Genomic DNA, 15,032 nt, shown 5'->3' on the forward strand with positions numbered 1-15,032 from the left:
AGTCAAACTTGGACAACTAGACCAATGTTGACTTTTCATAACTTTTTATTATTCTTTAACATGTGGGATGTTCTCTTATGCACAGTTACATTGTCCACAGATGGGATCAGTGGTTAATATTTAGACAAGTAAATGTGCAGCTGGTAAATGTTTGAATAGCTGGACTCTGCACTTTCCCCATGTTTCCAGTACAGGCTGCTGAAACTTGGCATTTCTGTATCTGGTTGTATCTCAGGACACTTAGCTACTCATTACATCCAGCGAAGATGCTGAGGCCATGCTGTTACATTTTCACATTTTCATACCTGATCCTGAAATGGCCTTTATGCAATGACACCTTTTTTTTGACAAAAAAAAAGCCATTATAGGATTTTATCCCACAGTATTCCTTGCATTTAAATAGCATATCTAACATATTAAAACATCTAATTACATTTCAAGCAAAATTTGAAACTGAGCCACATAAGGAAGACAGATGAGCAGTGCAGATCAGTGAACGAAACTTGGTGCAAGTTAGGATACAGGCAGTGAAGTTTTAAATAAGTTCAATTAACAGGAAGGTGCAAGGTGGTACAAACCAATCCAATTGGTTCCTTTTTTTTCTAACTTAACTATCTTGTAGCATTATTTAAGTTTTGCTGAGGGCATTAGCAGTCACCCACACCATATGATGCTGCAGTCATGTGTGAGCCAGTCTGTATAGTAATGGCACGTGTCCTTTTCTGGAAGAGATTACTGGATTGGTTAAGTTTGTATGAAATATAATAGATGCACATAACTTCTAGGTTGCTGGTACAATATCATAATTGTGTCACCACCATACTTTATGCAAAAGCAAGAGACCTTCCAGGAACATTTGGTTCCAGAGCATTTTAACTGCAGTAGCATCAGTGAAGGGAAAATGAACAACATATCTCCTGATGTACTTGTCCAAAAAGGATCCTTGTGGACAGATTTAGGCTGGTTTTCGGTACCAGGCCACTGTGTCGTTCTTGTTTTACCATGACATACTGTGTAAAAACACTTCTATCAATGCACAAACTGCAGTCACTTGCAGTAATGCTGAATTCACTCAACTAACTGCCTGCAAGCACTTTACCTAAAAGGTCAATTTAAACTTTCTGATCTTGGTTGACATTGGACCAAATTCCCCTGCTCCTTCACTCCCCATAACTGGGTTTATGTCTGTGCCAGTTAATTATGAATGGGTGGAAAATTTAATGCTTTTATTCAATGGACATTGCAGTAGAATTTTTAGAGGATATGTGTGATACAGTTTGAGAGCAGTCCTTCAGTTACCAAAGCAAGAATAACTCTTAGTCAGGGTCTATGTAACTGCAGAGACTGAAACTTGTGCTGCTAGGACAGCAACCAGTCAGATCTGACAATAGAGGTGTGAGTGAAGCTGTAAGCCAGCGTCAGATCAATCGGTCCAATTGGAGCGCCCACTGTGCAGAACTTGCTTGTTGGGTAACAGCAGGAAAGCCAGCGCTTGTGTAATTTAAATTGGCAGAGTTAACACTCTTTGTGTTGAGATTCCAGATCAATCCCTTTTGAGTGGATTGAAGAGTAACCAGAATTCTTTAATAAACTATGTTTCCCCTTCCCTTCTGGTCTTCCAGCATGGCACAGTACTCCAGCCCCACTTTGTTATACTGTTCGAAAGGGCGGACATCAGTAATTTACTAAAACCTTGTTTCTTTCTGCATTGCTTCCAAAATTTACTTTCCTAGGAGGCAAGGTTAAAAATCAGAATTTACTTGCCTGACAAATACAAATGTTCATTCAGGCATTTTTTTCAAAGTATGGATATTGCAACTTAAACATTCCATAAACCTCTGTCTGCTGAGTGGCAGGAATTTAAAGATGACCAGGTTTCAGTTCCACATTTTTCTTTCTGCAGAAGAGTTAGAAATTTGATCATTTATCGTTATGCCATACCTGGAATGTAGTTGAGCCAAAATTCAATGTTACAGAAGCAGATTGTGCATTTCTGCAACACAATTGTGTGAAGATATTAAAATGGCTGGCTGAAAGGGAGACATATTTTCTCTCCTCAACATGAGAGTTTTCACTTCAGGTTTATCCATCCACTTGTCACTTCATTTACAACAAACCTGGCTGTTGACAAGACAGTCAGATTCTGTATATGTGAGCCAACTAAAATCTAAATGGTATGTCTACTGGTTTCTTTCAAAAAATCTTAACTAAAATATCCAACCAATAATAACGGTGAATCAGAGTGATGGATTCAAGAAAATGCAGTGATTTGCCTTTCCAGGTACTTGAGGTAAGTGTTATCTAGAAATTATGCTGCAAAATGACAGCCTGTCAGTTTATTGGCTTTAACTCAGTGTCATAGTTAGAAGGCTACACATCTTTCAATTCTTGCACAAGATTGCCAGTGATCTGGAACAATGGTCCAGCACTGCACTGATACATGCGTTGTTAAATAAACTAATGGCTTTTTCTTAAGTCATACAGTGTATTGAATAGGCTTCTTATTAATTTGAATAGCATTGACTTATAAAAAGGTTTAAACTTTGTAAGTTTGTAGTACATATTATAGTGCAATTAAACTGATTTGACTCCTTGTTAGTAAATTGGTACCAGCCAAATCTTCACTAGCGTGACAATCTTTGCACAGAAAGAGGCCAAAATCATGCTGGTATTTTTCATACCTTGACTAGGCCAGCTGGCTATGAATGCACAACTAATACCCTTCCAAGCATCACCTACTGAGGTTGCACATGTGGACTCCACCTGCTGAGCACAGTTTAGTCTTTACATTATCTAACGACTGATAGTATGGTAATAATTTGTGCATTTAATTTCTTATAAGAGCATATTTTATCACCCTCATGGGCCAACATAAGGTGACAGGCTGCTATTTGTGCTTTTTTAATGCACTATGCACTGCTGATAACTCCATGCCATGTTCGGAAATATTGTCATTCTATATCATTTCTCCAAGACTGATGCTAAATGTGGTTTTAAAATCTGTCACGGTTTATCGGTATAATCTAACTAATGGAAAACATACCACTGTACAGAGTCAATTCTCTTAATAGTGAAAGGAAGGCATGTGGTAATAGTGAAAGGAAGGCCTGTTCTGTCAAAATTATTTAAATATACTGATAATTTATAATTAAGAAAATTTTCTCTGTATAACGTTTTTTAAAAAAGTGTTTTCACCATGTAGCTTCTTGAGAAATATAAGAATCGAAATACAACTTGGCTTTATGAAGTGAGAATTAGTCTATTAGTTGGGATTTATGAAGTTTGCATCAAAAATTTCTTTAAGTCTTGTGCAATCTGTGAGTTGAGAATATTGAATAACATTGGTTAATGTCAGAATTTGCTGGTATAATTAAGATAATGAGCTGTAAAGTCCCTTGGAATAATGGGAACAAAATGTATGCATATCTAGGAATATCACTGTGTAGTATATACTGACAGTGTGATAATTCAACAAAAACGCAAACATTTCTTAAATTAATGATACCATTGATGCTGTTAATCCATGTGTTTGTAATTAGAAATGTGTTACCCAACGTTTAAAGACATGATTTACCCATGTTCCTTGATATTGAGAAACTCTTCTGCATTACAGGTTTTTAAATTCCAGCCCCTAATACTAGAGGTTGTGTGAAGTAATTAGATTATTGTCCACCTAATGTAAGAGTTCACTGCACTTTTCTATTTGTTCATTATCACTTGGGACAGGTAAGGGAAATCTGACTGCAGTAACAATGTAACTAACAGTAAGTGTATAAATAAATCCATATTCTTCTGTTTTCAGTAATACAAAGTCAGGAACAGACACAGCTAAATTATTGCCAAGCCAACACTGCATTACACATTCGGTGTAATTGCATGTGAAAGGCTAGGGGTATTTGAGTAGTCAGGTTTTTTAAAATAGTTGGTCAATGTTCTAAGGAAGAGAATCTTGTAAACAGTTTGTTTCTCACTGTGTGTTATTAATTTAATTATTTAAGTGGGGTAGATGACTGTCTCTGTTTGCAAGACTGCTTGTTACCTGAGCTCAGTAACCAGATGCTGCTCTCACACTTGTGGATTTGAGTTTTCTGTCACATGGAACAACAGGCATCCTCAGAATATATGTGCAGTTGTTCTTTGCTGAGGTTGAATCTCATTGCTCCAGGGTTTATATGTGCCACATTTCACTAAGTCAAGTTCAAAAATGTGCAGTTCATCCCTGCCTAGTGAGGAGCTGTTAGATATTACAAGATTGTATTAACCCTATAAGACCTGAAGGAAAATTATACAATATTGTGAAATCCAGTGCTTGGAAATTCCTTTCCTGAGTTAATATATTGTTATCTAGATTCTGTGTTCTCAAACGCTCAGGTGTTACATGTGGAGAGTTCTTGACTTTGAATATCTTTTCGGATGGTGAGCAGCAGTGCTCCAGCATACAAGGAAGCATTTGAAGTAATAGAATCATAGAATCCCCTACAGTGTGGAAGCAGGCCATTTGAGGCTACACTGACCATCTGAAAAGCATCACACAAGCACCCTGCAACCCCGCATTTTCCTTGGCCAATCTACCTAGCTTGCATATCCCTGAACATTATGGACAATTTAGCCTGGCCAATCCACCTGCACATCTTTGGACTTGGGAGAAAGCCTAGGCGGGAGAATTTGCAAACTCAGCACAGGCAGTTGCTTGAAGGTGGAATCGAGCGCAGGTCTTTGGCACTGTGCCAAGCACTGAGCCACCGTGCAGCCCTTGTTTAGTCAACAAAATTAGTCAGCTCATCTTGCCTCAGAGTAGGAAAAGGCATTTCCAGGGTGAGATGAGTAATTCCAAAGACATGAATGTGAGGGTGAGGTGACATATCTGAATGTTAGACATAAATTTTGATTGTTAGATATTTCGGATGAGTGAGCAATGGGGGTATCTGCATTGAGTTTTATGAGCAATTGGTGTTGCACAGGCTAGATTTCACGAGAAGAAGTATTCACTGATCTTCGCCAATTGAGGTAATTGAACCTTTTATGATCGTGTGGCACGGTTATGGGGACTAGATTCCTGGAGTTGACTTTCCTGGCCACCTACTCCAATTACTTATGTGTATGTTTACATGTATGCCTTAAGATCTTCCTAGCTCCTTGCAGAAGCATGTCTGTCGTTTCCTTTTCACCAGGGAGAGTCTGGAAATATTAGCTGTGGCTTGTTTCTCCATTGATAGTGATCTTCCTTCCTCATAGTCTTTTAGGTACCACCTATTGCAGCCTGCATGTTAAGAATGGCAGGATACCTGTGCATCATGTGAATCACCCAGCAAAGTGCCAGCCAGTCAATGACACACTTCATGCTGGGCTGGGTTGAGATGAAGAAACAAAACAAAGTCTGTATTGCAGCCTGCAATACCTTATCTGAATATGAGGTATTTACATATCCTGATCCCCATGCCTGCTCACAATCCGTTCTCATTTCAAGCCGCAAGTTACTCAAATAAGGAATGATGTGGGAAATTTTGAACCATATATTGCATTCTTTGAACAGTGGCTGGCAAACATTAATAATACAGTAATTTACTTTATTAGATTTCTCTTGGTTTAAGTTCTGTGAATATCTTTCAGCTGGTTCTTCTGGCTCTATTCCAGTGCTCACTTACTTCAGTTAACTTAGTTACAGTGATAGTTTGTTTTCCCCAGCTGAGAATTCTCTGTAAGCAATGTCAATGTGCTTTCATGATTTCTGTGTGAAGCCTATCCTTTATAACAACGGGTAACATGTTGAAAGAAATGACATTGCCACTGGGGTTTAGTTCCCTTTTGAAAAGGCAGTGTCGTGTTTGGTCTAGTACGACGTCTTATATAAGAATAAATCCCCAGCGAATGACTTCTCTCTGTGTGCACAGATACACATAAAAGCCAGGAGAAAGCACTCGTCACAGTCACTTCAAACATCACCAAGAAAATCCCATCAGCAAGGAACATAGCTAGAGGGAATTACAGAAGTCAACAGTGTTCTTGTCACTTTATTATAGCAACCCTTGTGTTACCTTCCGTCTGGAGAAAGAAATGCAAATCCTTTGAAACCAAAGGGTATAGGAAATTGGAAATTTGTTGGATTAATGCAGGCTTTGTGGGTCTAGTCTGTATTGCTGCTCATCTTTTTTCTCTCTCTCTCTGACTCTCTCCCTCTCTCCAGTCATTGCTCACATAATATTTCTGCTCTGTTAATGTTGTTCTGCTAGTTCAGAATATTAGCTTGGTAGCTGCTGGCAACCAAATTCACACCAAGATTTGCAAATAATATGTGTAGATATGTAAAACCATAAGAATTGGAGTAGATCATTCAGCTCTTTGAATCCGTTCTGTTGTTCCAGTTGATTATCACTGTTTTGTACTCAAACTTAATTTTGGTGCATATATGTCAGTACGTTGACCAAAATAAAATCTATTGATCTCAGTCTTGTAAATTCTAATTGATTCCACTCCCATTGCCATTTGAGCTAACGAGTTCTAGATTTCTATTTGTGAGGATAAAATACTTCACAAGTCCTTTGCTAATTGATTAACTCATTTTAAGGTTGTGACGTCTTGTTCTGGATTTCCACATCAGAGGAAATAAATTATCTGAAACTATCCTATCAGGTTTGTTTTTATTCAATTTAAAATTAGAATTAGCTTTATTGTCACTTACTCAAATGAGTACAATGAAAAATTTACAAGTTACCATTTACAGCGCCACCTCAGGTACAAAGGTACCTAGGTACTGATTCTTAATGGGAGAAAACCAAGTAGAAAAATAAAAAGTTCTGAATAACAGTCCTTCCAACCCAGTCCAGAGCAGCAACTAGCCTTTAATCCACATCAGGCCTTCACTCCAGACTGCATTGGGCTTCACCTTGGGGCCGGGAAACCACTCCAGAGTCATCTTGAGGCTGGAAGTTTAGAGACCTTGATCTGATTACCTAGCAAATTGCTGAACACAAGAGAATATAATTCTAAATTATGTAACCTGTTCTCAAAATTGAACCGTGTAAGTAAGCTTTGATGTTGCTGCTGCTGCTCCACCACTGCTGTTTTACCCTTTAAGGTAAACATAATTTAAATGGCTAAGAAATGCCAACATTAATTTTGTATTCCAGACACTGAGACAAATTTCTGAACCATTCTTCATTTGACACTGTTACAAACCTGGTGACAACAGATGGAGAGCTTGAATCCTAACTAATGACCTTATGGTGGAGTTGGGCCTGAGTGAGATATTTGTTTCATTCTCGGCTTTCCAAATTTGTGTTCGGGTTCCTTTCGAACGTTCCTTAGTTTCTTTCGAACTTTCTAGGATAGTTTCGCATTTTTAACAGTGCTGTTGCAATTAAAGTGTATCTACTACTCAGGTGTCCCATCAAAGCCGTACGAATGTATTGAGTAAGGATTTCAAACTTCCTCTGCTGCTGAAGTCTGCCTGATTGTCAAGTTTAACTTGCCACCATCTGGTTAGATTTGTTGCTGCTTTGCTGGTATCTATGATGCATCTCAGTTTGGTGGGGGTTTGTGGGAGTCGAAAACAGCTGACTATGTCCTGCCATCTGCCCATGGGGCAGCACTGCCCTTAGTATTGGAAATAAAGGGAAGGGCTTGTTTTTCCCCTCCTACCCTGCTGATAGGCCGTGTAAAGTCTAGGTGCCAGAAATAAATGGGTGGCGGGGGAGGTGGTGGAGGAGGCAGGGGATTGAGATAAATGGAAATAAAAAGCTCAGAAGTATCAAAGCTCTCAGATTCTGAATTGGAATCAATTGGGGTGTAAAATGAAAACAAAAAGAAAAATAAACAAATGCAGGAAGACTAGAAGGCGTTGTGAAAGGAAAATCAAACTGCAAATCAAAATAATAATTTTAAAAATAATATTTAGTATGTAAGGTTTCTAAGTATGTGTGTGTTTTTTTTAAAAGAAAAGGCTGGCTCACATGATTTTTCGAGGGGTTGGAATAAATTGTGATTAGTTAAAAGCTAGCCCAGAGCGAGTGCTGTGAGGAGTTTACAGTGGTGTGAAGGTGACTCTATCCATGTTAGAGGAGTCTGGACCTTTCCTCGGAGCTCAGGACAAAAGCCTTTTCTTTCCATTTGTGTTCAAAGAGACATTTGTCTCGAGATGTTGCAGCTGTGGGCAGGGGGACTGCTTGATCGAAGACATCTCTTGTAGTTGTACTGACGGAGGCTGCGAACTAGACCCTGAACACTGTGTGTCTGCTTGTGTTTTTTTTAATTACTCCGTTTTTTTTTCCTCTGCTACCATGTACCATGTGTGATTTCTTACTAATGTATTAATGTGAAGAATGTGGAAGCAACATTTTCCAGGCAAGGAAAACTTCTTATTTCTTTTCTCTTTGTTTAATAATTGTGCACCATCTTTTCAAACTGTATACGTTTAGTTTATACTAGTGGATTAATCCTTCCGTTTGAGTGTGTGAGTGCGTGTGTTTCATGGGAGTCTCTAGTCTGCTTGTGCGCACTTCATATGCTACAGTTTAACACATTTAAACCATCTAAGCGCTGTTGTGTTGCATGCAATGGAGATTAATGAGAATTAGAGAAATGGCTTCCCTTTTGTTTTTCTGCTAGATTGTACCAGCAACATTGCAGTCACACAAAGGCTGCTATTTAGCGAAGAGTAATCTCTAATTTACTTGGCAGGGGTGGCATTGGAATAGGATATGACTGGGTGGCAAAGAGCAAGAGACGTGAACAAGGACAAGCAGTCTTTGTGCATCAGCAGGAAAACAAAGACACTTTATACAGTGTGCTCCATGCAACAAGCTGTTCAGCTTTTTCAATTGAGGGGGAGGTGGGTCCCATGTACTGTAGACACTGGGAACTCCTAGCTTTCCACTGAACCAAATACAGCCTGGAGCCGCAAATATTGTAAAACAGCTGAAATTAAGAACTGCATTTGTGGGTAAAGATGTACAGTTGGACGGAATGGGGTCCTATTGTCACATTACTGATTTATTGTATCCCTAAAATCCAAACATGTAATCTTCTCAACAAACTTCTCAACATTTTCAGGGTAGCTTGGCTGTAGCTGATTGTGTTTTTTTAAAAAAAACACACAAGCTGAAAGGAGCCTGAAATGTTATAGACCTTCACTGTCGAGTGAGTATTGTCCTTTTTGACTCGAGCTTCTCAAAGCAAGCACATCAGAATATATAATAAGGACCGGCTGATTTACAAGCAGTTGCTGAGGCTTGCTTTTGTGGAGACCTGTGCCCATCTCTAAGCACATACTTGATATGTTTATTAGTGACAAGATTTTTTTCTTCCTGCCTCTCTCTTTCCAGTCCCTCATTCCTCAGCTCAACGTAGATGCATGGCCTGTACCAGGTTTCTGTGTTAAGAAATGAAAATTAGTAGCAAGAATGTATCAGGCTGCATAACAGTAAAGTGCCTGGCACCTATCCTATTTACAACAGTGCAAATAAACATGTGCCATTTTGCACGGTCTGTCGACTGCTCCTGCAAGGAAAGGGAAAGAATTGTATTTGTTTAACAGAAAGCGAAGTGCCTTATTGCCATGTGTATTATTGATTAGCATCTATGAGGGCATAGTCCACTGGCTGGACTTTCTGATCCGTAGAGGTCAGCAACCTGTACCAAAGGTAAAACTGTAATGTCTTAAATTGAAAAGAACTTGAAGAAAATAGTTTTTTTCATCAAAGCTGTGACAAAGTTTCCCTTTCTTATTTGCAAGAAAAATTCCTGATGTCAGGTTGATAATTTGTGATTTGGCAATCATGTTAAATGAGGGTGTAATCCTAACAGTAGGATTTTTCCACAAGGACCAGTTCTTCAAATTGGTTTATCCTGTATTTATGCCAGGGAGTTCTAATTTAGATAAGCTTGCATGTTGAGAGATTTGTGAAAATTTAAGTATTTCAAAACTTAGTTTTTTTGTGCAGCTCCATAAAACATACATCCTGCATTGGCAACACCTTCCTGCTGTCGCTCACATTCCTGATCCAGCTGAATAGCATTAACCTCCACCTCTCATAATACTGTTAATAAAACCTTACACTGCCTGGGACACTGAAAATTGAATAAGCAATGGGGACATTCAACACAAACATTTCCAGAATTAAAAAGTGTTTTTTAAAGAGTTAACTTTAATTGTAATTGCAGTTACGAGCTTGTCAGTACAATATCCTTGGTCCCATGCTGTTAAAGAATATTTACAGAGACTGCTGAGGTAAGGAAATAAATAACCTCAAATAAGTAGTATGGCATGGTGGCTCAGTGGTTAGCACAACTGCCCCTCAGCGCTGGAGACCCGTGTTCAATTCCATCCTCGGGCAACTGTCTATGTGGAGTTGACACATTCTCCGTGTATCGGCATGAGTTTCCACTGGGTGCTCCGGTTTCCACCAACAATCCAAGGGTGTGCAGGTTAGGTGGATTGCAGATGAGAAATGTGGGGTCATAGGGATAGGGTAAGGGAGTGGGTCTGGGTGGAGTGTTCTTCAGAGGGTCAGTGTAGACTCAGTGGGTTGAATAGCCTTCCACACTGTAGGAATTCTGTGATTTCAAGTAACATCTTACAGTGGCTTCATCTTGCTCAGTGACTGCAAGAGACATCATATGACATTGCATCACTTGCTGTGATAACATATAGTGTCTCTAATATCAAACAGATTAAACTGCTATACTAGATTTTGTCATCCCCTCTGTTGATCAGAAAATTTGTCTAACTCAGTCTTGAGTACGTTCAATGACCCAGCCTCCACTGCTGTCTTAGGAAGAAAATTCCAAAGATTAATGATCTTCTGAGAGAAGAAATTACTCTTTATTTCTGTTTTGAATGGGAGGCCCCTTATTGTAAATTCTATCCCCAGGGTAATATCTTGTAAATTTTTGGTACCAATCCAACCTGACCGTTATGCTTGATCAGTACCTGTGACCTACCAAAAGCTTTATGGTAATAGCAGTGATTTCCCCAAACTAACTTTTCATTTGCTGCTTCTGATTTAACATTCTTGATCTCATGCTACTAAATATTTGTAGAATCCGCTGAGGTCAGGAAAACATTAGCATTATTTCAGAAACATCTTTCTGTGGCTTCAAACTTGCCTTGAAGCCGAGAGAACAAGCTCCTGTGGCATTGCATCACTTCCTGTGATAATGTATACTATCTCATCAGCATACCTCACAGCCAGATTTAATCCTTTATACTCCAATCAATGGACTCAGAAAAAAAGGTCAAGGAACTTGCTAAATTGCCCTTTACAAAATGGTAGAATAGCAGCACATTCAGAGATAATGTCAATATAGTGATTAAGAAACATAGACAAGTATGTACTATCTCTAGAAATAACTCTGTGATAAGATAGCCTTTTACCTTCAATTTAAGATATTATTTGAAATGTTAACTTTGGGAATGTTTTAGGGAGAAATAACATTTGAGATTGATATATTTGATTTTTACTGATCTAAATCGTCTGCATTATTGACATGGCACAAATGCTTTATTTACTAAATTAATAATTCCGTCATGCAATGTATTTTCATTGCCAAACTTGATTGCAGCTGCTACAGTCATTCATAAGTTAAAATGGTGTTTAGCATGATGAAGAAAAATGACATGTGCAGTGGCAGGTTTTTAAATAATTAGCATAGATGCAGTGTGACTGAATGTTTGGATAGAGACGATAGCAGTAGCAGATGTTCTGCAAACCTGCCATTTCTGCATTCCTCTTGCCAGCTCTTCATCTTCTGGGAGCTCAAGTTGTTTGAAAGGATCACTGTAGTGTGTTGGGCCTGCAACTAAATTGCATTTTGTTGTCTTGGGCCAGTATGATTTTTAGTGGTTTTCATTCTTCCTTTGGCGAGTAATTTATTATTAATTCTTTAATTTACAGCGCTGTTGACAAGCAGTTCTTAATGGAAATGTGCAATAGCTGCAGGACTTGCATGGTGCTCAAGCTTGCCTTTCCTTGCTAGTTGTGTTTTGCCAGGTTACCAGATGGAGCATTGTATTTCAGGGGAGAACTGCATCTCTGTTCAGCAATCAAAGGGAGACTCGTAGCTGCTTTGCTCGGCTTGCTAGGTCAAAGGTAGTGACCACGAGGGAAATGAAGTATTCATTAAACTTGTACTTTATCACTGTATTCTGATGCTGTCACTACATGATTTTTTTAATGTACCCTGTATTGTGATCGAATTCGTAACTTACACAATGGTTTATTTGAACTATTCAGCCTCTGCAAATCATGCTCTGATCGTTCCGGTTTTCAGTTTGAATAATTTAAAATCATACCAGAACACAGTCTTTACATCTCATTCTTTAGTCCCAGCATCTGACCAGTCAACACATTTGTGGAGCTTAAAGCAGCACCTTGTAGTGCACACTGGTTTGTGGTAAACTTCAAGCCTTTTTCTGCTGACTTGGACGTTTCCTGTCATACAGTATGCCTGACCAGCCTCATTTTTAATATCTTCTGGTTAGAAATTATGCTGTCTGCATAGATTCTAGCTTCAGTATGATTTGGAACTGCACTAAAAGAAAGGTGAATTCCTGCGTTTATTAGTTATAGGTGGTACATTAAATATTGTACAGTGTTAAGACATTGCTTGGATGTCTTAAAGCCAAATGCTGGGCTTCTTTGTAAGCTATCCTGGTACAAGCAGAATTGAGATGATGTGAACAAGCAGCGTGGAAACCTCCTAATGGAAGAAACTGCACTGCTTCAAACTCTATTGGATTTTGTTCACTGGTGTCTGATTTCTCCTGTGTTTGCAATTTGGTTTTGGGATCAGATAATATCCTCTCTGCTCTAACGGTTCATTTTATTTGCTTTAGGCTCCTGATGTTTCTCTCCTTATTATGACACCAACACACTAGTGTCACTGCAACATGGAAATATGTTTTTTCCAATAATGCCATCCCATCCTCTCTCTGTCTCCCTCATTAGAGGATGAACGGTGCTCACCAATCATGAAGTGTATATTACACCAGAGTGCATGTCATGTGCAACCATGGTGAATTATTTAGGATTATTCTCCCCCTTAAGTTTCACAGGGTTTCCAAATGCTTGCATTCTCTCAACAAGAAATTATTTTCTCTCTGGCCCTAGACAATGGGAGGCTTCACCCAATCCAGATCGCTGATGTCATTTCTGTATGTGAAACCCAGCTGGAAATTCATTGACTAAAACAGAAATTGCTGGAAAGAACATTGCAGGTCTGGCAGTATCTGTGGGGAGAAAGCAGAGTTAACATTTCAGGAACCCTTCTTCAGAACCACTAAAACTGGACCCAAAGCATTAATGCTGTTTTCTCTCCAAAAATGCTGCCAGACCTGCTGAGTTTTTATTGCAATTTCTGTTTTTGTTTCTAATTTCCAGAATCAACAGTTCTTCCGGTCTTTTGGAAATTCATTGTGATTTCTTTATGAATACCTGATAGTGCGAAACAGTGGTCAGTGTTGGCTCTGGTTTTAATTGCAGTTTTGTTTTATAAATAGCTTGCAGCAAAAAGATCAGGCTTAAAGAATTAGTGTTAATATGCTGGTGTGTACTGTTTTTTAAAGTGTTCATATCAGGATCAGTTTCATCAGCTCTGATATGTGGAACTATTACAGATGTCAGAAGTATCCAAGTAAACATGGGCTTTGCATTGAACTCACCTCATATCTCCTGCTTCCTTCACCTTCATACTAAAACTCAAACATTCCATCCAGATACAATTCAGTCTCAAAATGGCAATATGTGTTCAAGTGCTTATAATAAGAAAAGATTCACCAGGCCATTATTTACAGAAGCAGTTAGTTGAATCTTCAACACAGTGAATCCATATAGCTGCCAACAAATTGGAAATAAGACAATATGGTGGTGGAGCTAAAGTAGGCCATTCATTTCATCAAGTCTGTTCCACCATACAGTGAGGTCATGGCTGAGCTGAAAACCATCAACTCCACTTCTTCTCAAAAACCCGGATTTCCTTCCTAAGTAAAAAATCTGACCTTCTCAGTGTTGAATATTCTTAACCCACATCGATATCCTTCTGTAAAGAATTCCACAAATTCAGTGCCTATAAGCGAAGAAATTCCCTCTTATCTCTGTATGAAGTGGGTAACTCCATACACTAAAATTATGCTTCAGGTCTACACTGTCCCAAAGGCGAACTAACCTTTCTGCATCTGTCAAGACCCCTTAAGAATCCTATTTAGATTAGATTCCCTACAGTGTGGAAACAGGCCCTTTGTTTGAATAAGGTTTCCTGTCATTCTCCTAAACTCCAATGAGTTCTGAAATAACTCCAGAGGTTGATCTCCCGTCACCAAGTCACCCTTTATTTACATGAGGAAAGTCCTTAATACTGGTCTAGCACCCTCAGAGCCCAGTCTCAGTGTCAGATGTCTGACACTCCTGGGTATATCTCTCAACCAGGGGTTCCCTGGACCAGATTAACAGCCCCAATCAGGGAACTCGCCTTATATGAGGACCACCGTTATAATCACCAAGTCCCACACCTCCTGAGTCCATAGGTTGGTTATTTTTCTTGTAACACCCACTGAGGCACTTTAGCACTGGGTCAGGTTCCACCAACTCCATTGGTTACGGGCGCTATGTAACGCACAGGAGCTTGATTTCTGACCCTGAAGCATCTTGGAAGAAATTCACGCTCTCCTTCCTGCAGCAAAGACGTTGATGTGGCAAGATCTATTGTATCCATCTCAGCTTCAGTAGTCCCTTCAATGCTTGACCGAGATGGAGAACCCAGGCGTCCTGATAGCCTTCCAGAGTGTTCCGAGGAGCAGGCCTCGTTTTGCTCCCATGTCATTTGCGAGTCTGTGGCTTTTGTATGATCCACGTGCTTGTTCAGGGCTGTCACTCTGACCCGAATTTTACATGTCAGTAGTCCTGAATGTTTGTCGACAAAGCCTTGTGCCCATGCAGGGCCATTCCTGTGGTTCCAGCACCAAACTTTGTTTCCTACAGTAAACTGTCTGTCTCCCTTTGCAGGGTTGTGTGGCATTGGTGTTCCTGACGCTGGACCCT

General features: G+C 39.4%; 1 protein-coding gene across 8 annotated transcripts in view; it reads left to right on the forward strand.

Annotated features, from left to right (window-relative positions):
- The window catches only part of ctbp2a (C-terminal binding protein 2a), a 288,354-nt gene that overhangs the window by 197,654 nt on the left and 75,668 nt on the right, over positions 1-15,032 (forward strand). Inside the window, exon 1 of one of the 8 annotated variants that reach the window (XM_060842013.1) lies at positions 8,032-8,340. The exons of the other annotated variants lie outside the window; for them this stretch is intronic. Within the exon in view, the coding sequence (XP_060697996.1) occupies positions 8,319-8,340 (22 nt within the window). The 5' untranslated portion in view covers positions 8,032-8,318. Of the gene's footprint in view, positions 1-8,031; positions 8,341-15,032 lie in introns of those variants that run through there. 8 annotated transcript variants of the gene reach the window in all.

The sequence above is a fragment of the Hemiscyllium ocellatum genome, chromosome 22 (assembly GCF_020745735.1).
Source record: "Hemiscyllium ocellatum isolate sHemOce1 chromosome 22, sHemOce1.pat.X.cur, whole genome shotgun sequence".
Taxonomy (NCBI): domain Eukaryota; kingdom Metazoa; phylum Chordata; class Chondrichthyes; order Orectolobiformes; family Hemiscylliidae; genus Hemiscyllium; species Hemiscyllium ocellatum.